Source organism: Pempheris klunzingeri, chromosome 17 (genome assembly GCF_042242105.1).
Source record: "Pempheris klunzingeri isolate RE-2024b chromosome 17, fPemKlu1.hap1, whole genome shotgun sequence".
NCBI lineage: Eukaryota > Metazoa > Chordata > Actinopteri > Acropomatiformes > Pempheridae > Pempheris > Pempheris klunzingeri.
In genome coordinates, this window is record NC_092028.1 from 782,865 (window position 1) to 810,243 (window position 27,379).

Consider the following 27,379-nt stretch of genomic DNA (forward strand, 5'->3'; position numbering starts at 1 on the left):
TCATAAACTGGGAGCTGTTAGCTTTAGCCTCAGTCTGTTAGCATAGTATCATGAACTGGGACCTGTTAGCTTTAGCCTCAGTCTGTTAGCATGGTATCATGAACTGGCAGCATGTATATAATGTATATGTCATTATTGTGTACTTGTGGTGAACGCTTTAAATCCTTTAGTACAGCCCGTCCAGCAGGCGGCGGTAGCGTTCATTAACACAAACACAGCAGCCGCCATTTTCCCCGGAGCGGAAGGCGGAAGAGCTGAGGGAAAACATTAAACTCCTCAAGTAAAAATACCCCAATAACACTTTAAAAATCTGCAATGGAAGTCCCCGGGCCGGACAGCGACTGGAGGAGCCCTCAGTTCCGACAAAAAGTGGTCGCCCAGATGTGAGATAATCCGGTTTATTTGTCTGTTTTCAGCCAAGTCGCTGTTTCTGTCTCTGTTGCATTAACGTAGTTAGCTAAACTCACGTTAGCTCAGCAGGAGAGCGTCAAGTCGAACCCCGCTAGAAAAATCGGTGAACTCAGACCAAGTTGTAAAAAAGCAAACTGAACACAGGTCCCGACACATTTCTGTAAACACGCTGCGAAAGGTTTGGGTCCACTCTTTAATTCGGCGTTCATGAATTTGACAAAATATAGCTCAATGAGAATTTATTTTTTCAATTGGAATATGTAATGATTAGCATCATTAGCTGCTAACGATGCGAGTTACAGATGTATTGGGTTTCCTGGTCAACGTCGCTGGTTAGTTCTGCATAGACGAACATTTAGCACAAAGACTTCTTGTAGTTTCTAGTGATTTAATGTCCAAACAAACTACCACACCCTTTAATATAATTACATGTGAACACGGTGCAGGTCTGCTTGTAACCAGACTGTATGAAATGTTAATGTTAATAAGCATACTTTTGTTTCCTATATATACAATCAGTGTGATTTTAATGTCTTCCCTCCTTCTTAGAGTAGTAAAACATGACTTTGATAATGATAATTATTAATAGTAATTACATGTGAGGTGTGTCAGATATTTTTATAACCCTCAGAGATTATGAAGCTTCATTTTCTATTTTCACTTTGCTTTGCAAAACAGCACCTTGTGCATGAAATCAGTGTGCAGCCGTCTGTGTCACCTGATGGTCACTGGAGCCACTGCTGTCCAGTAAAACCAGAGCAGAGCTCGACTGGTACCATGCGATGAATTAGACAGGTTGTACACATTAACGGCCCTGACACGGGGGAACGTGATTGATCAGTGTGATTCTCATGTTTCCTTCCAGCGAGGAGGCGATGAGAAAGGCAGGAACTGCACACACCAAGTCCAGCAATGACATGGAGAACCACGTTTATGTCAAAGCCAAGTCCAGGGTAAGTATTGGACCAGCGCCGGCCACAGGTGAACCTCCATGTCCTTCCCATGGTGCTCTTTGTTCCTTCAATGGATCTCCCTGTTCTCTTTGGCAGGAGGAGTATCTATCTCTGGTGGCGAGGCTGATCATACACTTCAGAGACATCCGTAAGTGCTCTAATCATGGACCAATAGCATTAAAGGGACAGTCCATAGAGTCTGCAGTCTGGTTGTCTTCACAGTCAGTGTATTACACCTACAGTAGATGGAGGTCGGCACAGACATCTGTGTAAGTGTGTGCTGCATTTGGAATATTTTCACCACCGTAAAACAGCCCTTTAGAGGGAACTGAAGCCATTCTCTCTTTCCCTTTGCTCGCTTCAAGTTCACCAGACTCCATTTACAAAAGCATTCATTTTACCTCACTGAACTCAGGAGCTGCTGGTCTGCTGCTGCCTCCATCAGTCAGTGTGTGTGTGTTATTGAGTGACTTTGGTGTTTTAAAGGGTCAGTTCAGATCCAAACTAAGTTGTAAGGTCACTGATGTGGGCAGTAGCTGCACAGCAGACTTCTGTGTTCAGAGAAGTAAAATGACTGGTTTAGTGAATGGAGTCTGGTGGCTTTCAAGCAAGCAAAGAGAAGGCTTCATGTTCATGGTTGACTTCAGTTCTCAGGTGACATAAAGGTGAAATTAAAACGAGTACAGTGAACTAGTGTGAATTTATTTATTCATTTAATTTTTAGGAGGCTAAAACTCCCCCCCCCCAGCAGTATATCACTTATTGTCTGGGACTGCACTGGGACTTTCAGAGGGAATCTGGGTGAAGTTGTTTCCTAGTAACTTATTGTGTTACTGTCCTGTTTACAGACAAGAAGACGCTCGGCGGTCCTGGTACGTGGACTTTGTGTTGCTCTCTGTTGTTTTCTGTCCTCTGCTCATCTGTCACTACCACACTCGGTGTTCAGGATTTCTGCTGTGCATGTTGGAGCTGCGTAATATTGTCTGTTGTCTACCCTTCTGCTAGATCCCATGAATGCCCTGACTAACCTGACAGGGGTTGGAGGGGGCCCGGGCGCCATTGGTATGGGGCCTCGCCCCACCGGCGCTCCAGTGGGTGGCATGGGGGCCATGGGGCCGATGCAGATAGGCCAGCATGGCATGGCAGGGGTGGCTGGAAACCCACAAGCCAGTGAGTGTTTCCTCCGTGTGGTGTGTGTGTGTCTGCTGTACAGTCACATCAGAGCGCTCGCTGGATGCTGGCTGCGTCTGAACTGCATATTTTGGCGTCAGAGCCGATCTTACTTTGAGTCTCCGCTTTGGCACGCTGTGTGTTTGAGGCACCAGAGCGCTCCTCACACTGGCTCTGAGCTGTGGACCGGACCCTCCCTTCATCCTCCTCTCGCTCCCTCTGCAGTAGGTGGTCCAGGCCAGATGCAGATGCAGCAGATGCAACAGCAGCAGTCCATCCAGTTCCAGCAGTTCCAGCAGCAGAACGCCATGCAGCAGCAGCAGAACGCCGCCATCCAGCAGCAGCAGTTCCAGGTGCAGCAGCAGCTGAGGGTGCAGCAGCTGCAGCAGCAGCAGCAGCAGCAGCACCACCAGAACCAGCAGCTTCAGCAGCAGCACCAGAACCAGCAGCAGCAGGCCCAGAATCAGCAGCAGCAGAACCAGGTACCCAGGCAGCACACACAGGACTGTAAACTAGAGACTGAGAGCAGAAACTGTTCACTGAGCTGATAAATCAGGAGAGAAGTCTCCTCATTTCCTCATTGACTTCCATCCAATCAGACTCAATTTCAATCAGATCACTGTTCAGCCCCAGAGGACACAACACTCTTCATACAGACTGATACCGACCAATCAGAGGACGCTTCCTCATACAGACTGATACCGACCAATCAGAGGACGCTTCTTCATACAGACTGATACCGACCAATCAGAGGACGCTTCTTTATAGACTGATACCGACCAATCAGAGGACGCTTCTTTACAGACTGATACCGAACAATCAGAGGACGCTTCTTCATATAGACTGATACCGACCAATCAGAGGACGCTTCTTTATAGACTGATACCGACCAATCAGAGGACGCTTCTTCATACAGACTGATACCGACCAATCAGAGGACGCTTCTTCATACGGACTGATACCGACCAATCAGAGGACGCTTCTTTATAGACTGATACCGACCAATCAGAGGACGCTTCTTTACAGACTGATACCGACCAATCAGAGGACGCTTCTTCATACAGACTGATACCGACCAATCAGAGGACGCTTCTTTACAGACTGATACCGACCAATCAGAGGACGCTTCTTTATAGACTGATACCGACCAATCAGAGGACGCTTCTTTATACGGACTGATACCGACCAATCAGAGGACGCTTCTTTATACAGACTGATACCGACCAATCAGAGGACGCTTCTTCATACGGACTGATACCGACCAATCAGAGGACGCTTCTTTACAGACTGATACCGACCAATCAGAGGACGCTTCTTTATAGACTGATACCGACCAATCAGAGGACGCTTCTTTACAGACTGATACCGACCAATCAGAGGACGCTTCTTTATACGGACTGATACCGACCAATCAGAGGACGCTTCTTTATAGACTGATACCGACCAATCAGAGGACGCTTCTTTACAGACTGATACCGACCAATCAGAGGACGCTTCTTCATACAGACTGATACCGACCAATCAGAGGACGCTTCTTTACAGACTGATACCGACCAATCAGAGGACGCTTCTTTACAGACTGATACCGACCAATCAGAGGACGCTTCTTCATACAGACTGATACCGACCAATCAGAGGACGCTTCTTTACAGACTGATACCGACCAATCAGAGGACGCTTCTTTATAGACTGATACCGACCAATCAGAGGACGCTTCTTTATACGGACTGATACCGACCAATCAGAGGACGCTTCTTTATACAGACTGATACCGACCAATCAGAGGACGCTTCTTCATACGGACTGATACCGACCAATCAGAGGACGCTTCTTTACAGACTGATACCGACCAATCAGAGGACGCTTCTTTATAGACTGATACCGACCAATCAGAGGACGCTTCTTTACAGACTGATACCGACCAATCAGAGGACGCTTCTTTATACGGACTGATACCGACCAATCAGAGGACGCTTCTTTATAGACTGATACCGACCAATCAGAGGACGCTTCTTTATAGACTGATACCGACCAATCAGAGGACGCTTCTTTATACAGACTGATACCGACCAATCAGAGGACGCTTCTTCATACGGACTGATACCGACCAATCAGAGGACGCTTCTTTACAGACTGATACCGACCAATCAGAGGACGCTTCTTTATACAGACTGATACCGACCAATCAGAGGACGCTTCTTCATACGGACTGATACCGACCAATCAGAGGACGCTTCTTTACACAGACTGATACCGACCAATCAGAGGACGCTTCTTTATACAGACTGATACCGACCAATCAGAGGACGCTTCTTTACAGACTGATACCGACCAATCAGAGGACGCTTCTTTACAGACTGATACCGACCAATCAGAGGACGCTTCTTTATACAGACTGATACCGACCAATCAGAGGACGCTTCTTTACACAGACTGATACCGACCAATCAGAGGACGCTTCTTTACAGACTGATACCGACCAATCAGAGGACGCTTCTTTATACAGACTGATACCGACCAATCAGAGGACGCTTCTTTACACAGACTGATACCGACCAATCAGAGGACGCTTCTTTACAGACTGATACCGACCAATCAGAGGACGCTTCTTTATACAGACTGATACCGACCAATCAGAGGACGCTTCTTTACACAGACTGATACCGACCAATCAGAGGACGCTTCTTTATACAGACTGATACCGACCAATCAGAGGACGCTTCTTTATACAGACTGATACCGACCAATCAGAGGACGCTTCTTTATAGACTGATACCGACCAATCAGAGGACGCTTCTTTATACAGACTGATACCGACCAATCAGAGGACGCTTCTTTATACAGACTGATACCGACCAATCAGAGGACGCTTCTTTACAGACTGATACCGACCAATCAGAGGACGCTTCTTTATACAGACTCATACCGACCAATCAGAGGACGCTTCTTTATACAGACTGATACCGACCAATCAGAGGACGCTTCTTTACAGACTGATACCGACCAATCAGAGGACGCTTCTTTATACAGACTGATACCGACCAATCAGAGGACGCTTCTTTATACAGACTGATACCGACCAATCAGAGGACGCTTCTTTACAGACTGATACCGACCAATCAGAGGACGCTTCTTTATACAGACTGATACCGACCAATCAGAGGACGCTTCTTTACAGACTGATACCGACCAATCAGAGGACGCTTCTTTACAGACTGATACCGACCAATCAGAGGACGCTTCTTTACAGACTGATACCGACCAATCAGAGGACGCTTCTTTACACAGACTGATACCGACCAATCAGAGGACGCTTCTTTATACAGACTGATACCGACCAATCAGAGGACGCTTCTTTATAGACTGATACCGACCAATCAGAGGACGCTTCTTTACAGACTGATACCGACCAATCAGAGGACGCTTCTTTACACAGACTGATACCGACCAATCAGAGGACGCTTCTTTATACAGACTGATACCGACCAATCAGAGGACGCTTCTTTATACAGACTGATACCGACCAATCAGAGGACGCTTCTTTATAGACTGATACCGACCAATCAGAGGACGCTTCTTTACAGACTGATACCGACCAATCAGAGGACGCTTCTTTACACAGACTGATACCGACCAATCAGAGGACGCTTCTTTATACAGACTGATACCGACCAATCAGAGGACGCTTCTTTATACAGACTGATACCGACCAATCAGAGGACGCTTCTTTATAGACTGATACCGACCAATCAGAGGACGCTTCTTTATAGACTGATACCGACCAATCAGAGGACGCTTCTTTATAGACTGATACCGACCAATCAGAGGACGCTTCTTTATAGACTGATACCGACCAATCAGAGGACGCTTCTTTATACAGACTGATACCGACCAATCAGAGGACGCTTCTTTATACAGACTGATACCGACCAATCAGAGGACGCTTCTTTATAGACTGATACCGACCAATCAGAGGACGCTTCTTTATAGACTGATACCGACCAATCAGAGGACGCTTCTTTACAGACTGATACCGACCAATCAGAGGACGCTTCTTCATACAGACTGATACCGACCAATCAGAGGACGCTTCTTCATACAGACTGATACCGACCAATCAGAGGACGCTTCTTCATACAGACTGATACCGACCAATCAGAGGACGCTTCTTTATACAGACTGATACCGACCAATCAGAGGACGCTTCTTTATACAGACTGATACCGACCAATCAGAGGACGCTTCTTTATACAGACTGATACCGACCAATCAGAGGACGCTTCTTTATAGACTGATACCGACCAATCAGAGGACGCTTCTTCATACAGACTGATACCGACCAATCAGAGGACGCTTCTTTATACAGACTGATACCGACCAATCAGAGGACGCTTCTTTATACAGACTGATACCGACCAATCAGAGGACGCTTCTTTATACAGACTGATACCGACCAATCAGAGGACGCTTCTTTATACAGACTGATACCGACCAATCAGAGGACGCTTCTTTATAGACTGATACCGACCAATCAGAGGACGCTTCTTTATACAGACTGATACCGACCAATCAGAGGACGCTTCTTCATACAGACTGATACCGACCAATCAGAGGACGCTTCTTCATACAGACTGATACCGACCAATCAGAGGACGCTTCTTTATACAGACTGATACCGACCAATCAGAGGACGCTTCTTTATAGACTGATACCGACCAATCAGAGGACGCTTCTTTATACAGACTGATACCGACCAATCAGAGGACGCTTCTTTATAGACTGATACCGACCAATCAGAGGACGCTTCTTTACAGACTGATACCGACCAATCAGAGGACGCTTCTTTACAGACTGATACCGACCAATCAGAGGACGCTTCTTTACAGACTGATACCGACCAATCAGAGGACGCTTCTTTATAGACTGATACCGACCAATCAGAGGACGCTTCTTTATAGACTGATACCGACCAATCAGAGGACGCTTCTTTATACAGACTGATACCGACCAATCAGAGGACGCTTCTTTACAGACTGATACCGACCAATCAGAGGACGCTTCTTTATAGACTGATACCGACCAATCAGAGGACGCTTCTTTACAGACTGATACCGACCAATCAGAGGACGCTTCTTTACAGACTGATACCGACCAATCAGAGGACGCTTCTTTACAGACTGATACCGACCAATCAGAGGACGCTTCTTTATAGACTGATACCGACCAATCAGAGGACGCTTCTTTATAGACTGATACCGACCAATCAGAGGACGCTTCTTTATACAGACTGATACCGACCAATCAGAGGACGCTTCTTTATAGACTGATACGACCAATCAGAGGACGCTTCTTTACAGACTGATACCGACCAATCAGAGGACGCTTCTTTATACAGACTGATACCGACCAATCAGAGGACGCTTCTTTACACAGACTGATACCGACCAATCAGAGGACGCTTCTGTATAGACTGATACCGACCAATCAGAGGACGCTTCTGTATAGACTGATACCGACCAATCAGAGGACGCTTCTTTATAGACTGATACCGACCAATCAGAGGACGCTTCTTTATAGACTGATACCGACCAATCAGAGGACGCTTCTTTACAGACTGATACCGACCAATCAGAGGACGCTTCTTTATAGATTGATACCGACCAATCAGAGGACGCTTCTTTATACAGACTGATACCGACCAATCAGAGGACGCTTCTTTATACAGACTGATACCGACCAATCAGAGGACGCTTCTTTATACAGACTGATACCGACCAATCAGAGGACGCTTCTTTATAGACTGATACCGACCAATCAGAGGACGCTTCTGTATAGACTGATACCGACCAATCAGAGGACGCTTCTTTATAGACTGATACCGACCAATCAGAGGACGCTTCTTTATAGACTGATACCGACCAATCAGAGGATGCCAGACTCTGGCAGGATACGTTCACTCACGCCGTCTCTGTGGGAAACTGGCGCTCTCTGATGGACAAGTTTAACTTGTGCAACATGTGAATTAGCCGTATCCATGGCGTCCACTCTGAGTCACTCTCATCCTTCGTGTTGCCGCTGCAATTTCGCACCTTCTGATGTTTATTCACGGGCTTGTGAGCTCTGTTTGGTCAGGGAACCCACACCACCGGGAGCTGGCGGTGTGGGCCATCTTGTTTAGCATGAAATAATGTTATGAGAGAGAATTTTAGGCTTGGCAACTTCTGGGCTTGGGTTTGGAGTGCGTTGCTGCCACAAGCTGAACGGGGCCGTTGTGGTTCAGAGGGAGCCGAGCCGGAAGGGAAAGCTACCGAGACCCTCACTTGCGAGCTCCGGGTGATGATTGAAGGGAAGAGGTCGTGGATACAAACGAGCGAATTGCGTTTAATTGAGCGTCGGAGTCTAGCCGCGGTCCCGGCGCATCGAAAAGGAGCCGGTTAAGGTGGTTTGGACATCCGCTCACGATGCCTTACGGGTGCCTCCCCTCGGTGGTCTTCCGGGCATGTAGCAGCGGCCATTGCGACCTCTACACAGGAACTGGAGTAACTGTCGGTCCCTCAACCCGACCCCCGTGACCCGACCCCAGATAAGAGGAAGAACACGGCCGTATTGTCAACCTTTGTCAGTGCAGTCACTGTAAAATGATGAGGTGGTGCTGGAGTTAGACCACAGGTCCAACACCGCCTCACTGCTCTTCTGTCATCAGCTGACAGAGAAATGATCCCGCTAACCAGCTTCCTTCCTACACTGTCTGCAGATGCACCAGACGAGGATTCAGCAGCAGCAGATGGTGCAGCTGCAGCTCCAGCAGCAACACGCCCAGGCTCAGGCTCAGGCTCAGGCTCAGGCCCAGGCTCAGGCTCAGGCTCAAGCTCAGGCCCAGGCTCAGGCTCAGGCTCAGGCCCAGGCCCAGGCCCAGGCCCAGGCTCAGGCCCAGGCTCAGGCTCAGGCTCAGGCTCAGGCCCAGGCTCAGGCTCAGGCTCAGGCTCAGGCTCAGGCCCAGGCTCAGGCTCAGGCTCAGGCCCAGTCTATCCAGCACATGGTTCAGCAACAGCAGCAGGTTCAGGCCCAGGCTCAGCCTCAGCCGGGCCAGATGCCTCCACACTCTCAGCAGCAGCAGCAGCAGCAGCAGCAGCAGCAGCAGCAGCCTGGCATGGTGCCTCAGTCTCTGGCCGGACAGATGGCGACTGCTCAGCACGTTCCCATCAGCTCGCTCAGCCAGCAGCAGCAGCAGCAGCACCAGCTCAAGATCCAGGCGTTCCAGGTGAGACGGAGCAGGGCCTTCCCTGCAGGTGTGGGCACGGTTTGGCTCTCTGCACATCAACGGCTTGTGAAGCCTTCCACGACTCCTGTTTCCACAAAGGAGACTGGAGTCGTGTGATCCTCCAAAGCCTTTGTTGATTATTGTATGGTTTATGACTTGTCCTGCAGCCTATTTTCCTGCTTCTTAAAACCAAATCTGTTGACTTCAGGGGTGAGAAGGACTGATTGACTGCATCTAACAAAGTGACAGGGCTGCACCGATGAGTTCGAAACTTCCTCCATGATGTTGACAGTTTTAGAATCAGTATTTTAATGCTGCCACCTCTGTTCATGCTGTTTAAACCAGTGGGAATGATGCTAGCACCTTTTAAAGTGGTCCAGAGGCGGCGCTCCAGTGCCTGCGTGTTCAAGCGCGTCAGTGTAGCCCCTGGTTGGGTAACGTTGTTGTATTTCTGCACAGTTAGCGCTGACGTTAGCTTCCAAAGCGCCACTAATCTGTTGCCGCTTTAGTAGACGATATTTCAACGCTGTGTCAGCATGTGACACCTCGAACTCATCGGTCTAAAGATAAGGCCGCAACTGGTAGTAGACAAAAGTCTTAAAAATACAATAATGAATCTTTAAGATAACATAACATCTATTTATCTACCGAAAGCTTCTTACATTAATATCACTCAAATTTGGAACCAAGAACATAGTTTGAGTCTGGGCTGCTCTGCTGTGAGCCCCGGACCACACGGCCACGGGACTCATTTAACGGAAACTGGCTGTTCAACCAAGATTTCATGGCGCAGCTGACAGTTTTAGCAGCACTGACAGAATAAGGGAGAGAACCTGCGGAGCTCAGAGGGCTGGAACAACCGTGAAGCTCCTCTTTTTAGGACAACATCCCCCCCGAAGGTGGACGTGTGATTCAGTTCCCCCTGAAGTTTGCCGTCTTTGGTGTCTCCTGATTCAGCTGCACAGAGTGGGAGAATGAAAACACTCTGAGAACCAAATCACCAAATGTGCTGGCTGATAAATCAGTCGGGTTCCAGTAGACCTGCTTACCCCCCCCTCTGCTTGCACGCTTTGCTGTGTGTGTGTGTGTGTGTGTGTGTGTGTGTGTGTGTGTGAAAGCAGGCCCGTGCAGCCCTGCAGCAGCAGCAGCAGGCCCAGCAGGCGCAGCAGGCAGCGCAGCAAGCCCAGCAAGCGGCAGCACAGGCGCAGCTCAACGCCGCCGCCGCCGCCGCCGTGCCCGGACAGGTGAGACCGCAGCTCAGGGGCTTCACCTGGAACAGCTCTCACTGACACCCTCACTGTCTTCTTTTGCTTTGTCCCAAGATTTAGAGCACATGAGAGTCTAGAAACCTGCTAAAGCCAAACTAGTCAAAAAGTAAGAGACGCGGTCGAGCTGGTTTACTGAGTGAGCTGAAGGTGGTCTGGTTTTACGGGACGCCATCTTTGTCCTCTGTGTTCACGGGTGGTTTGTAACATCTGGACAACAGTTGACCTCCGCTGTACGTTAAACATTAATAATTAGTCTCAGAGCTGAGTGTAAACCAACAGGAAGCAGTAATGGTGCTTATTTTAATAAACTGAAAAGGCATTTTGGTCCTTTATAGTTCTAATGTTCCAGAAAATAAAGATGTTCTGAGGGAGTGACAGTGAAGATCAGTCAGCTGTCAGATGTTCTGCTGTGGCCTCTGGTCCCCTGGCAGAGCTCACAGCACTTTGATTAGTGCTGCAGATCGTCGGTCTGGTCTAAGTGCTGAAGGCGGCGCCAGTATTTTAACGTGTTGGCGTCGAGCAGAGAGCGCTGAGAGGAGTGGACGCCCAGCCTGGTTACCTCCCTGGTTACCTCCCTGGTTACCGCCCTGGTTACCGCCCTGGTTACCGCCCTGGTTAGTATCACACATGAGAAACGTCCGGGACCTCCAGAAGGGGACAGGTTGTTTGTAGACAGTGGAGAGGGCGGCCATGTTTGTTTTCATAGACGAAGGCGTGTCCCAATAATCTCAGTAAAACACTGTGTCACCTGTGTGTCACCTGTGTAGGACATGTAGAAATCCCAGAGCTCAAACTGGGCAACAGTGGGACTAAAGCTCCATTTGAGCCGCTCAGCAGTCTGATGAATATGTGTGAGGAGACAGGAAGAGGAGGTCAGCTGACCACACCTGGCCGCCCCCGGCTCACCTGGCCCCACGTGTGTCTGTTGTGTCTGTTGTGTCCTCTGAAGCTCGTCCGTCCGGGGATGCAGATTCCAGCCCGGCTGCCTCGAGCCGCCCTGAACCCCTCCATCCCTCCTCCGAACGCCGCCGCCGCCGCTGCTGCCGCCGCCGCCGCTGCCGCTGCCGCCGCCGCAGTGGGAGGACAGCCGATGACGCAGCAGGTATTTATCCCCAGTCTGACCTCTGACCCCTTCCTGTGCTTCTGTCTGTCAGGTCCTCTCACCTCGTCACGCCCTGCTGCTGCCACCTTCTCAGTACATTATACCTGCCACATCACAGCACGACGGGGGGGGGTCCCTGTTAGGGTCGTGTTTCAGGACGCAGAGAAGAGTTGGTGTTATTTCGGGGCAGGTTACTAGGCAACCGCTAGCCGGTACCGACAAACTGAACACCGCCGGGCGAATGAGGAAGTGAAAGTGACTTCCTGAATATCTGTAGTTTAATGAGAGAAAGACTCTGTGGCCCTCACGCCCGCTGCAGACCGCTCCATTAGCCGCAGTCGAGGCATCGTGCTGCTGCCGGTGCTCTGCCACTGCTGCTGTTCACTGCGGTTATGTCTTTGTTCTGTCTCCTTTTCCTGGGAAAACTCAGGCTGCCGCCGGCTGATGCGTCATCACCAAAACTAAGAACAAAACAAGTTTCAATCAGTCAGTCAGTGGTGTTTCTGGCGTGTTTTCACAGCGTATAAAGCGCCGTTTTAATGTTAATCACTAGAGCGCTGTGACGACTGGTTTAATTGGTGATGCGATGTTTACCACCTCCCGCTTGCCGTAGCTCAAAGACCCCTTCATGGACCGCTCTGCCCGCGCTCATGGTCACGGGGAGAGGGCGGGGCAGTCGCTGAAGTATGGCGCTCAGATAAATGGTGTTTGATTCGTTCGATTGATTTGATTCGTGTCTGAGCGCTGTCGCCCTCCTCTGATTGGCTAATTGGCCTTCTCTTCTCGTCCAATCACTTTCCTCCACAGGTGCAGCAGCATGGAATGATGTCATCGCCGTCCCCGGTGCAGGTGCAGACGCCGCAGTCGATGCCCCCCCCTCCCCAGCCGTCGCCTCAGCCCCCCAGCTCTCAGCCCAACTCGGCCAGGTAGGACGCGGCGTCATGGGGGGGTTTCACCACCCGTTCACGCCCCGCCCCCTCTGATTCCTAACACCTGTCTTGCTTCCCGTCTCCAGCTCCGGTCCCACGCCGTCTCCGGGGGGGTTCCAGCCCAGCCCGTCCCCTCAGTCCTCACAGAGCCCCGCCAACGCCCGGACCCCCCAGAACTACGGGGTCCCCTCCCCCGGACCACTCAACACCCCAGGTACAGACACCTCACTGGAGGACAAACTCACCTGTCTCCTCACCTGTCCTCTCACCTGTCTCCTCACCTGTCCTCTCACCTGTCCCCTCCCCTGTCTCCTCACCTGTCCCCTCACCTGTCCCCTCACCTGTCTCCTCACCTGTCTCCTCCCCTGTGTCCTCCCCTGTGTCCTCCCCTGTGTCCTCCCCTGTGTCCTCCCCTGTCTCCTCCCCTGTGTCCTCCCCTGTCTCCCCATCTGTCCCCTCCCCTGTCTCCTCACCTGTCCCCTCACCTGTCCCCTCACCTGTCTCCTCACCTGTCCCCTCACCTGTCTCCTCACCTGTCTCCTCACCTGTCTCCTCACCTGTCTCCTCACCTGTCTCCTCCCCTGTGTCCTCCCGTGTCCTCACCTGTCCCCTCCCCTGTCTCCTCCCCTGTGTACTCCCCTGTGTCCTCACCTGTCCCCTCACCTGTATCCTCCCCTGTCCTCCCCTGTCTCCTCCCCTGTCTCCTCCCCTGTCTCCTCCCCTGTCTCCTCACCTGTCCCCTCACCTGTCCCCTCCCCTGTGTCCTCCCCTGTCTCCTCCCCTGTGTCCTCCCCTGTCTCCCCATCTGTCCCCTCCCGTCTCCTCACCTGTCTCCTCACCTGTCCCCTCACCTGTCTCCTCACCTGTCCCCTCACCTGTCTCCTCACCTGTCTCCTCACCTGTCCCCTCACCTGTCTCCTCCCCTGTGTCCTCCCGTGTCCTCACCTGTCCCCTCCCCTGTCTTCTCCCCTGTGTACTCCCCTGTGTCCTCACCTGTCCCCTCACCTGTATCCTCCCCTGTCCTCACCTGTCTCCTCACCTATCCCACAGGTAACCCCAGCTCCGTGATGAGTCCTGCTGGAGCCACCTCTCTGGAGGACCAGCAGTATATGGAGAAACTCAAACAGCTGTCCAAATACATCGAGCCTCTACGCCGGATGATCAACAAGATCGACAAGAACGAAGGTGATTAATCATCGATCGATTACCACTGATCAATCACATGACTGATCACTGGGCAGTCTATCAATCAGTAATGTCAGTCATTTTATTATGAGCTTTCTAATCTCTCTCTCTCTCTCTCTCTCTCTCTGTGGTTCTCTCTGTGTGTGGTTCTCTCTCTCTCTGTGTGGTTCTCTCTCTCTGTGTGGTTCTCTCTGTGTGTGGTTCTCTCTCTCTCTCTGTGGTTCTCTCTCTCTCTGTGGTTCTCTCTGTGTGTGGTTCTCTCTCTCTCTGTGTGGTTCTCTCTCTCTGTGTGGTTCTCTCTGTGTGTGGTTCTCTCTCTCTCTCTGTGGTTCTCTCTCTCTCTGTGGTTCTCTCTCTCTCGGTGTGGTTCTCTCTCTCTCTGTGGTTCTCTCTCTCTGTGTGTGGTTCTCTCTCTCTCTGTGGTTCTCTCTCTCTCGGTGTGGTTCTCTCTCTCTGTGGTTTTCTCTCTCTCTGTGTGTGGTTCTCTCTCTGTGTGGTTCTATCTCTCTCTGTGTGTGGTTCTATCTCTCTCTGTGTGTGGTTCTCTCTCTCTCTCTCTGTGGTTCTCTGTCTCGGTGTGGTTCTCTGTCTCGGTGTGGTTCTCTCTCTCTGTGTGGTTCTCTCTCTCTGTGGTTTTCTCTCTCTCTCTGGTTCTCTGTGTGGTTCCGTGCTCTCAGACAGGAAAAAGGACCTGAGTAAGATGAAGAGTCTGCTGAACATCCTGACTGATCCAAACACCAGGTAACAGCTGATCGTCCACAGGTCCGTCCTCCAGTCTCCACTGAAGCAATCAATTAACTTGTCCTGACGTGTCCCGACGTGTCCGCTTGTGTCCCGACGTGTCCCCTTGTGTCCCCTTGTGTCCTGACGTGTCCCCTTGTGTCCTGACGTGTCCCCTTGTGTCCTGACGCGTCCCCTTGTGTCCTCTGCCCTGCAGGTGTCCTCTGAAGACGCTGCAGAAGTGTGAAATCGCTTTAGAGAAACTGAAGAACGACATGGCTGTGGTGAGAACTACTTCCTGTTCTCCTTCTTCTACTATTTTAACGTCTTCGGGGCGTCTCCGAGTCTCAGTGTTAGTGAGTGATGGGCCAACAGGTGGAACTGGTAGAGTGGGTAGAGCAGCAACTACGACTAGAGAGAGAGACGACTAGAGAGAGAGACGACTAGAGAGAGACGACTACAGGGAGACGACTACAGAGAGAGACGACTAGAGAGAGAGACGACTACAGAGAGACGACTACAGGGAGACGACTACAGGGAGACGACTACAGAGAGAGACGACTACAGGGAGAGACGACTAGAGAGAGACGACTAGAGAGAGACGACTAGAGAGAGACGACTAGAGAGAGACGACTACAGGGAGACGACTAGAGAGAGACGACTAGAGAGAGAGACGACTAGAGAGAGAGACGAGAGAGAGACGACTAGAGAGAGAGACGACTAGAGAGAGACGACTACAGGGAGAGACGACTACAGGGAAAGACGACTACAGGGAGACGACTACAGAGAGAGACGACTAGAGAGAGAGACGACTACAGAGAGACGACTACAGGGAGAGACGACTACAGGGAGACGACTACAGGGAGAGACGACTACAGAGAGAGACGACTACAGAGAGACGACTACAGAGAGAGACGACTACAGGGAGACGACTACAGAGAGACGACTACAGAGAGACGACTAGAGAGAGAGACGACTACAGGGAGACGACTACAGAGAGACGACTACAGAGAGACGACTACAGGGAGACGACTACAGAGAGAGACGACTAGAGAGAGAGACGACTACAGGGAGACGACTACAGAGAGACGACTACAGAGAGACGACTACAGAGAGAGACGACTACAGGGAGACGACTACAGAGAGACGACTACAGAGAGACGACTACAGGGAGACGACTACAGAGAGAGACGACTAGAGAGAGAGACGACTACAGAGAGAGACGACTACAGAGAGACGACTACAGGGAGAGACGACTACAGGGAGAGAGGACTACAGGGAGAGAGGACTACAGGGAGAGAGGACTACAGGGAGACGACTACAGAGAGAGACGACTACAGAGAGAGACGACTACAGAGAGACGACTACAGGGAGAGAGGACTACAGGGAGAGAGGACTACAGGGAGACGACTACAGGGAGACGACTACAGAGAGAGACGACTACAGGGAGACGACTACAGAGAGACGACTACAGAGAGACGACTACAGAGAGACGACTACAGAGAGAGACGACTACAGAGAGACGACTACAGAGAGAGACGACTACAGAGAGACGACTACAGGGAGACGACTACAGGGAGACGACTACAGAGAGAGACGACTACAGGGAGAGAGGACTACAGGGAGAGAGGACTACAGGGAGACGACTACAGGGAGACGACTACAGGGAGAGACGACTACAGGGAGAGACGACTACAGGGAGAGAGGACTACAGGGAGAGACGACTACAGAGAGAGAGGACTACAGGGAGAGAGGACTACAGGGAGAGAGGACTACAGAGAGACGACTACAGAGAGACGACTACAGAGAGACGACTACAGAGAGAGACGACTACAGGGAGAGACGACTACAGGGAGACGACTACAGGGAGAGAGGACTACAGGGAGAGAGGACTACAGGGAGACGACTACAGAGAGACGACTACAGGGAGAGAGAACTACAGGGAGACGACTACAGAGAGACGACTACAGGGAGAGACGACTACAGGGAGAGAGGACTACAGGGAGACGACTACAGAGAGAGACGACTACAGGGAGAGACGACTACAGAGAGACGACTACAGGGAGAGAGGACTACAGGGAGAGAGGACTACAGGGAGACGACTACAGAGAGAGACGACTACAGAGAGACGACTACAGAGAGACGACTACAGGGAGAGAGGACTACAGGGAGAGAGGACTACAGGGAGACGACTACAGAGAGAGACGACTACAGAGAGAGACGACTACAGAGAGACGACTACAGGGAGAGAGGACTACAGGGAGAGAGGACTACAGGGAGACGACTACAGAGAGAGACGACTACAGAGAGACGACTACAGAGAGACGACTACAGAGAGAGACGACTACAGAGAGACGACTACAGAGAGAGACGACTACAGAGAGACGACTACAGGGAGACGACTACAGGGAGAGACGACTACAGGGAGAGAGGACTACAGGGAGAGAGGACTACAGGGAGACGACTACAGGGAGACGACTACAGGGAGAGACGACTACAGGGAGAGAGGACTACAGGGAGAGACGACTACAGGGAGAGACGACTACAGAGAGAGACGACTACAGGGAGAGAGGACTACAGGGAGAGAGGACTACAGGGAGAGACGACTACAGGGAGACGACTACAGGGAGACGACTACAGGGAGACGACTACAGGGAGAGACGACTACAGGGAGACGACTACAGGGAGAGAGGACTACAGGGAGAGACGACTACAGAGAGAGACGACTACAGAGAGACGACTACAGAGAGAGACGACTACAGAGAGAGACGACTACAGGGAGACGACTACAGGGAGAGAGGACTACAGGGAGAGACGACTACAGAGAGAGACGACTACAGAGAGACGACTACAGAGAGAGACGACTACAGAGAGAGACGACTACAGAGAGAGACGACTACAGGGAGACGACTACAGGGAGAGAGGACTACAGGGAGACGACTACAGAGAGACGACTACAGAGAGACGACTACAGGGAGAGACGACTACAGAGAGAGACGACTACAGAGAGACGACTACAGAGAGAGACGACTACAGGGAGACGACTACAGGGAGAGACGACTACAGGGAAAGACGACTACAGGGAGACGACTACAGGGAGAGACGACTACAGGGAGAGACGACTACAGGGAGACGACTACAGGGAGACGACTACAGAGAGAGACGACTACAGGGAGAGACGACTACAGGGAGAGACGACTACAGGGAGACGACTACAGGGAAAGACGACTACAGGGAGACGACTACAGGGAAAGACGACTACAGGGAGACGACTACAGAGAGAGACGACTACAGAGAGAGACGACTACAGGGAGACGACTACAGGGAGACGACTACAGAGAGAGACGACTACAGAGAGAGACGACTACAGGGAGAGACGACTACAGGGAGACGACTACAGAGAGAGACGACTACAGGGAAAGACGACTACAGGGAGACGACTACAGGGAGACGACTACAGAGAGAGACGACTACAGGGAAAGACGACTACAGGGAGAGAGGACTACAGGGAGAGAGGACTACAGGGAGAGAGGACTACAGGGAGACGACTACAGAGAGAGACGACTACAGAGAGAGACGACTACAGAGAGACGACTACAGGGAGAGAGGACTACAGGGAGAGAGGACTACAGGGAGACGACTACAGGGAGACGACTACAGAGAGAGACGACTACAGGGAGACGACTACAGAGAGACGACTACAGAGAGACGACTACAGAGAGACGACTACAGAGAGAGACGACTACAGAGAGACGACTACAGAGAGAGACGACTACAGAGAGACGACTACAGGGAGACGACTACAGGGAGACGACTACAGAGAGAGACGACTACAGGGAGAGAGGACTACAGGGAGAGAGGACTACAGGGAGACGACTACAGGGAGACGACTACAGGGAGAGACGACTACAGGGAGAGACGACTACAGGGAGAGAGGACTACAGGGAGAGACGACTACAGAGAGAGAGGACTACAGGGAGAGAGGACTACAGGGAGAGAGGACTACAGAGAGACGACTACAGAGAGACGACTACAGAGAGACGACTACAGAGAGAGACGACTACAGGGAGAGACGACTACAGGGAGACGACTACAGGGAGAGAGGACTACAGGGAGAGAGGACTACAGGGAGACGACTACAGAGAGACGACTACAGGGAGAGAGAACTACAGGGAGACGACTACAGAGAGACGACTACAGGGAGAGACGACTACAGGGAGAGAGGACTACAGGGAGACGACTACAGAGAGAGACGACTACAGGGAGAGACGACTACAGAGAGACGACTACAGGGAGAGAGGACTACAGGGAGAGAGGACTACAGGGAGACGACTACAGAGAGAGACGACTACAGAGAGACGACTACAGAGAGACGACTACAGGGAGAGAGGACTACAGGGAGAGAGGACTACAGGGAGACGACTACAGAGAGAGACGACTACAGAGAGAGACGACTACAGAGAGACGACTACAGGGAGAGAGGACTACAGGGAGAGAGGACTACAGGGAGACGACTACAGAGAGAGACGACTACAGAGAGACGACTACAGAGAGACGACTACAGAGAGAGACGACTACAGAGAGACGACTACAGAGAGAGACGACTACAGAGAGACGACTACAGGGAGACGACTACAGGGAGAGACGACTACAGGGAGAGAGGACTACAGGGAGAGAGGACTACAGGGAGACGACTACAGGGAGACGACTACAGGGAGAGACGACTACAGGGAGAGACGACTACAGGGAGAGAGGACTACAGGGAGAGACGACTACAGGGAGAGACGACTACAGAGAGAGACGACTACAGGGAGAGAGGACTACAGGGAGAGAGGACTACAGGGAGAGACGACTACAGGGAGACGACTACAGGGAGACGACTACAGGGAGACGACTACAGGGAGAGACGACTACAGGGAGACGACTACAGGGAGAGAGGACTACAGGGAGAGACGACTACAGAGAGAGACGACTACAGAGAGACGACTACAGAGAGAGACGACTACAGAGAGAGACGACTACAGGGAGACGACTACAGGGAGAGAGGACTACAGGGAGAGACGACTACAGAGAGAGACGACTACAGAGAGACGACTACAGAGAGAGACGACTACAGAGAGAGACGACTACAGAGAGAGACGACTACAGGGAGACGACTACAGGGAGAGAGGACTACAGGGAGACGACTACAGAGAGACGACTACAGAGAGACGACTACAGGGAGAGACGACTACAGAGAGAGACGACTACAGAGAGACGACTACAGAGAGAGACGACTACAGGGAGACGACTACAGGGAGAGACGACTACAGGGAAAGACGACTACAGGGAGACGACTACAGGGAGAGACGACTACAGGGAGAGACGACTACAGGGAGACGACTACAGGGAGACGACTACAGAGAGAGACGACTACAGGGAGAGACGACTACAGGGAGAGACGACTACAGGGAGACGACTACAGGGAAAGACGACTACAGGGAGACGACTACAGGGAAAGACGACTACAGGGAGACGACTACAGAGAGAGACGACTACAGAGAGAGACGACTACAGGGAGACGACTACAGGGAGACGACTACAGAGAGAGACGACTACAGAGAGAGACGACTACAGAGAGAGACGACTACAGGGAGAGACGACTACAGGGAGACGACTACAGAGAGAGACGACTACAGGGAAAGACGACTACAGGGAGACGACTACAGGGAGACGACTACAGAGAGAGACGACTACAGGGAAAGACGACTACAGGGAGACGACTACAGGGAAAGACGACTACAGGGAAAGACGACTACAGGGAGACGACTACAGAGAGAGACGACTACAGGGAGACGACTACAGGGAGACGACTACAGAGAGAGACGACTACAGGGAAAGACGACTACAGAGAGAGACGACTACAGGGAGACGACTACAGGGAAAGACGACTACAGAGAGAGACGACTACAGGGAGACGACTACAGAGAGAGACGACTACAGGGAGACGACTACAGGGAGACGACTACAGAGAGAGACGACTACAGGGAGACGACTACAGGGAGACGACTACAGGGAGACGACTACAGAGAGAGACGACTACAGAGAGAGACGACTACAGGGAGAGACGACTACAGGGAGACGACTACAGAGAGAGACGACTACAGGGAAAGACGACTACAGGGAGACGACTACAGAGAGAGACGACTACAGGGAAAGACGACTACAGGGAGACGACTACAGGGAAAGACGACTACAGGGAAAGACGACTACAGGGAGACGACTACAGAGAGAGACGACTACAGGGAGACGACTACAGGGAGACGACTACAGAGAGAGACGACTACAGGGAAAGACGACTACAGAGAGAGACGACTACAGGGAGACGACTACAGGGAAAGACGACTACAGAGAGAGACGACTACAGGGAGACGACTACAGAGAGAGACGACTACAGGGAGACGACTACAGGGAGACGACTACAGAGAGAGACGACTACAGGGAGACGACTACAGGGAGACGACTACAGGGAGACGACTACAGGGAAAGACGACTACAGAGAGAGAGGACTACAGGGAGAGACGACTACAGAGAGAGACGACTACAGGGAGAGACGACTACAGAGAGACGACTACAGAGAGACGACTACAGAGAGACGACTACAGGGAGAGACGACTACAGAGAGACGACTACAGGGAGACGACTACAGGGAGACGACTACAGAGAGACGACTACAGAGAGACGACTACAGAGAGAGACGACTACAGAGAGAGACGACTACAGAGAGAGACGACTACAGAGAGACGACTACAGGGAGACGACTACAGAGAGAGACGACTACAGGGAGAGAGGACTACAGGGAGAGAGGACTACAGGGAGACGACTACAGGGAGACGACTACAGGGAGAGACGACTACAGGGAGAGACGACTACAGGGAGAGAGGACTACAGGGAGAGACGACTACAGAGAGAGACGACTACAGGGAGAGACGACTACAGGGAGAGAGGACTACAGGGAGAGAGGACTACAGGGAGACGACTACAGGGAGAGACGACTACAGGGAGACGACTACAGGGAGAGACGACTACAGGGAGAGAGGACTACAGGGAGAGACGACTACAGAGAGAGACGACTACAGAGAGACGACTACAGAGAGAGACGACTACAGAGAGACGACTACAGAGAGAGACGACTACAGGGAGACGACTACAGGGAGAGAGGACTACAGGGAGAGACGACTACAGAGAGAGACGACTACAGAGAGACGACTACAGAGAGAGACGACTACAGAGAGAGACGACTACAGGGAGACGACTACAGGGAGAGAGGACTACAGGGAGAGAGGACTACAGGGAGAGACGACTACAGGGAAAGACGACTACAGAGAGAGACGACTACAGAGAGAGACGACTACAGGGAGACGACTACAGGGAGACGACTACAGGGAGAGACGACTACAGAGAGAGACGACTACAGAGAGAGACGACTACAGGGAGAGACGACTACAGAGAGAGACGACTACAGGGAGACGACTACAGAGAGAGACGACTACAGGGAAAGACGACTACAGGGAGACGACTACAGGGAGACGACTACAGGGAGACGACTACAGAGGGAGACGACTACAGAGAGAGACGACTACAGGGAAAGACGACTACAGGGAGACGACTACAGGGAAAGACGACTACAGGGAAAGACGACTACAGGGAGACGACTACAGAGAGAGACGACTACAGGGAGACGACTACAGAGAGAGACGACTACAGAGAGAGACGACTACAGGGAGACGACTACAGAGAGAGACGACTACAGGGAAAGACGACTACAGAGAGAGACGACTACAGGGAGACGACTACAGGGAAAGACGACTACAGAGAGAGACGACTACAGGGAGACGACTACAGAGAGAGACGACTACAGGGAGACGACTACAGGGAGACGACTACAGGGAGACGACTACAGGGAGAGACGACTACAGGGAGACGACTACAGGGAGACGACTACAGGGAAAGACGACTACAGAGAGAGAGGACTACAGGGAGAGACGACTACAGAGAGAGACGACTACAGGGAGAGACGACTACTGGGAGAGACGACTACAGGGAGAGACGACTACAGGGAGAGACGACTACAGAGAGAGACGACTACAGGGAGACGACTACAGAGAGACGACTACAGAGAGACGACTACAGAGAGAGACGACTACAGAGAGACGACTACAGAGAGACGACTACAGAGAGAGACGACTACAGAGAGAGACGACTACAGGGAGACGACTACAGGGAGAGACGACTACAGGGAGACGACTACAGGGAGACGACTACAGGGAGAGACGACTACAGGGAGAGACGACTACAGGGAGACGACTACAGAGAGACGACTACAGGGAGACGACTACAGGGAGAGACGACTACAGGGAGACGACTACAGGGAGAGAGGACTACAGGGAGAGACGACTACAGGGAGACGACTACAGGGAAAGACGACTACAGGGAGACGACTACAGAGAGAGACGACTACAGGGAGACGACTACAGAGAGAGACGACTACAGGGAGACGACTACAGGGAGAGACGACTACAGAGAGACGACTACAGAGAGACGACTACAGAGAGAGACGACTACAGGGAGACGACTACAGGGAGACGACTACAGAGAGACGACTACAGGGAGAGACGACTACAGAGAGACGACTACAGAGAGACGACTACAGAGAGAGACGACTACAGAGAGAGACGACTACAGAGAGAGACGACTACAGGGAGACGACCACAGAGAGACGACCACAGAGAGACGACCACAGAGAGACGACTACAGAGAGAGACGACTACAGGGAGACGACCACAGAGAGACGACCACAGGGAGACGACCACAGGGAGACGACCACAGGGAGACGACCACAGGGAGACGACCACAGAGAGACGACCACAGAGAGACGACCACAGAGAGACGACTAGAGAGAGAGACGACTACAGAGAGAAAGAAGAGAAAACTACAGAAAGAAAAAAATACTACAACTACAGAGAGAAAACTAAAACTACATAAAGAGGAAACTACAGAAAAAGAAAACTAAAACATAAAGAGAAAACTACCGAAAGAGAAGGAAATGATATAAAAATGAGATGAGTTATTTTCCCTCGCTGTCCTGATGAAGCTGTTTATTTACATTTTAATATAATATAATATAAATAATATAATATAATGATATAATACGATATGATATAATATAATATAATATAATATAATATAATATAATATAATATAATATAATATAAATAATATAATATAATGATATAATATGATATATTATGATATATTATAATATATTATGATATAATATGATATAATATGATATGATATGATATAATATGATATATTATGATATATTATAATATATTATGATATAATATGATATAATATGATATAATATGATATAATATGATATATTATTACTAACACCAGTCTAGTTGGAGGAGGAGTGGCGTCCCTCAGGTCCACTGATGGTTTGTCCCTCTGGTTTCAGCCGACCCCCCCGCCCCCCCCGGTGGCCACCAAGCAGCAGTACCTGTGCCAGCCGCTGCTGGACGCCGTCATGGCCAACATCCGCTCGCCGGTCTTCAACCACTCTCTGTACCGGACCTTTGCCCCCGCCATGACCGCCATCCACGGACCCCCCATCACGTACGTCCCACCTGTGCAGAGCACTTCACCCATCACGCAGGGGGGTAGCGGTGTCACAGCGGCTCAAACAGCTGAGAGCGACAGAGGAAATAGTTTTTGGGGTGAACTGAGCCTTTAAAAGCAGACCTGACGGCAAGAGTCACAAGAAGGTGAAACTAGAACGTAACATGAGCAAGAAAGAAAAGAGAGCTTCAGTATTCTCAGAGCGGGGTCACGTTCTCCAGGTGGTTTGTTAACAGAACAGAACAGAACCAGTCATATAGTTCAGAACACACACACACTCACACCAGCAGCTCCAGGGTCCTGGGAGCTAAAATCACTGATTCTGTCAGTGGAGTCTGGTGAGGAATCAGCCACCAGATTCCAACAAAGTCATTTTACCTCAAAGAACACAGAAGTCTGCTTTACTTTTGTGTTTAAAGGGTTAGTTTGGATCCTTTGAAACAAAGTCCCTCAGTAACACACAGACACTCTGACTGATGGAGGCAGCAGCTCCTGTGTCCTGTTCTCTAAAATCCCTGTTTTAGTGAATGTAGTCTGGTGTGTGTCCTGTTTGTGGTTAAACCAGAAGGATCTTCCAGGTCTCTCTCTGTAGGGATCCTTTCCATGATGCTGTCACACACTTAGAATAACACTCTGAGCCTGTCAGTGGATCAAACAAGCTCTTTTAGTGGACCTACTGTGATCAGGTGCAGCTGAGGTGATCTACTGGACCAGTTCCAACACTTTTACTACCTACCAGTCACTCACACACCAGGATGAGGACAGAGAGGATCATGGGTAGAAACAGGGGAGTGACCCTTTAAGGTATTTGAAGTAAAAGTGCTCTATGGAGGCGCTGCAGTAAAAGGTTTCCCTCTGGGATCTGGTGCAGCAGATCCACCCAGAGATGTGTGGTACTACAGGACCAGCAGGTTCAGGACCTGATGGACGCTGTGTGTGTCCTCAGGGGTCCCAACGTCTCCGGCAGGAAGAGGAAGCACGAGGAGGACGAGCGGCAGACCATCTCCAACATCCTGCAGGGGGAGGTGGCTCGCCTCGACGTCAAGTTCCTCGTCAACCTGGATCCTTCGTTCTGCAGCAACAACGGCACCGTGCACCTCGTCTGCAAGCTGGGTGAGTGGGCCGCTGAGAGGTTCCACGGGGGGGGGGACTCTCCCTGAGGTCAGTGCTGACTGTCTGTTGTGTTCTCAGATGATAAGAACCTCCCCAGCGTTCCTCCTCTGCAGCTCAGCGTCCCTGCCGACTACCCCGACCAGAGCCCGCACTGGGCGGACGACGGCGAGCAGTACGGTGAGTCTCCAGCACGCTGAGCGAACACACGTGGTCGGAGGGACGCGGCGTATCGGAGCCGTAGAGGTAGAACAAAGATGGAAGTCAGACATTTAGGAGTTCCCCACAATATTACCCCTCACCCCCCCCAGAACGGCCCCGGTGCAGCGCCGTAGGGTTCAGATCAGCGTCCTCGTGGTTTCTAGACTCCAGTGACCCGAGTGTGGGATGATGAGGTGGAAACATGTTCTCTAAAACCTGTCGTTCAGTCTGATTGGACGGGAGCGACGTAAAGGTGAACTCTGCTGTTTTAAACCTGGGGCCTGTGGTGTCTGAGCGGCCGGTAGGTAGGTAGTAAACTAAGCTACACCTAACCTGGGCCTAACCATAGTCTGTCCTAAACATAATGTGACTGGTCCTCCTGACTTGTTGTTTCAGTGAACCTTCTGCTCGCTCCAGAAGGTGCTGGAATTGGCCCAGTAGACTGATGGATAGTTAGTGTTTTAACCCCCCAACTATCCATCACAGTGTCATAACAACACAAACAAACTACCTGATTGAGGCGACAACCCCTGTTTTCTGTGAGTTAAAATTCCTGTTTTTGTGAATGGAGTCTGGTGAGGAAAAATCCACCAGATTCCATCTAAAAAAACCAGTAATTTTACCTCAAAGAACACAAGAGTCTGTTTTACTTTTGTGTTTAAAGGGTTAGTTTGGATCCTTTAAAATAAAGTCACACAATAACACAAAGTAACTGATGGAGGCAGCAGCAGAGCAGCAGCTCCTGTGTCCTGTTCTCTAAAATCCCTGTTTTAGTGAATGTAGTCTGGTGTGTGTGCTGTTTGTGGTTAAACCAAAAGGATCTTCCAGGTCTCTCTCTGTAGGGATCCTTTCCATGATGCTGTCACACACTTAGAATAACACTCTGAGCCTGTCAGTGGATCAAACAAGCTCTTTTAGTGGACCTACTGTGATCAGGTGCAGTTGTCCCAAAGGATCACGCTGCAGCCATTGCAGCCCGTTTGGTGTCTGCTGGCTGAGGTGATCTACTGGACCAGTTCTGGCTGAGGTGATCTACTGGACCAGTTCCAACACTTTTACTACCTACCAGTCACTCACACACCAGGATGAGGACACAGAGGACCAGGGGGAGAAATGGGGGAGTGCTCCTTTAGCCATCAGCTGATCAGACGCACACTTTAACGTTCCTACATGTGAAGAACAGTCCTGGAGAACGGACAGAGCGAACTAGGTTGCCGTCTCACCTGTTGCACACAGCACATGCTTTTCTCAGCTGGTTTTGATCACATGACCCGTGCCGTGTGCTCCCCCAGGTGCGAACGGCTTCCTGCAGACGGTCCACAGGAACATGACGTCCAAGCTGCTGCAGCTGCCCGACAAACACTCGGTGACGGAGCTGCTCAACACCTGGGCCCAGAGCGTCCGGC

The 27,379-nt window shown here is 51.1% G+C and overlaps 1 protein-coding gene across 3 annotated transcripts in view; it reads left to right on the top strand.

Moving 5' to 3' along the window:
- The first annotated feature begins 244 nt into the window (after positions 1–244).
- Positions 245–27,379, top strand: part of med15 (mediator complex subunit 15) — a 27,775-nt gene continuing 640 nt past the window's right edge. Inside the window, exons 1-18 of one of the 3 annotated variants that reach the window (XM_070848385.1) lie at positions 245–383; positions 1,277–1,364; positions 1,461–1,512; positions 2,213–2,236; positions 2,370–2,534; positions 2,760–3,016; positions 9,289–9,795; positions 10,914–11,039; positions 12,013–12,165; positions 12,973–13,091; positions 13,181–13,308; positions 14,145–14,279; positions 14,957–15,020; positions 15,217–15,283; positions 24,502–24,659; positions 25,609–25,775; positions 25,854–25,952; positions 27,266–27,379. The exon at positions 27,266–27,379 is cut by the window's right edge and continues 640 nt beyond it. In XM_070848385.1, the coding sequence (XP_070704486.1) occupies positions 316–383; positions 1,277–1,364; positions 1,461–1,512; positions 2,213–2,236; positions 2,370–2,534; positions 2,760–3,016; positions 9,289–9,795; positions 10,914–11,039; positions 12,013–12,165; positions 12,973–13,091; positions 13,181–13,308; positions 14,145–14,279; positions 14,957–15,020; positions 15,217–15,283; positions 24,502–24,659; positions 25,609–25,775; positions 25,854–25,952; positions 27,266–27,379 (2,491 nt within the window). In that variant the 5' untranslated portion in view covers positions 245–315. The remainder of the gene's footprint in view (positions 384–1,276; positions 1,365–1,460; positions 1,513–2,212; positions 2,237–2,369; positions 2,535–2,759; positions 3,017–9,288; positions 9,796–10,913; positions 11,040–12,012; positions 12,166–12,972; positions 13,092–13,180; positions 13,309–14,144; positions 14,280–14,956; positions 15,021–15,216; positions 15,284–24,501; positions 24,660–25,608; positions 25,776–25,853; positions 25,953–27,265) is intronic. The other 2 variants (XM_070848386.1, XM_070848387.1) reach the window with 2 other exon arrangements.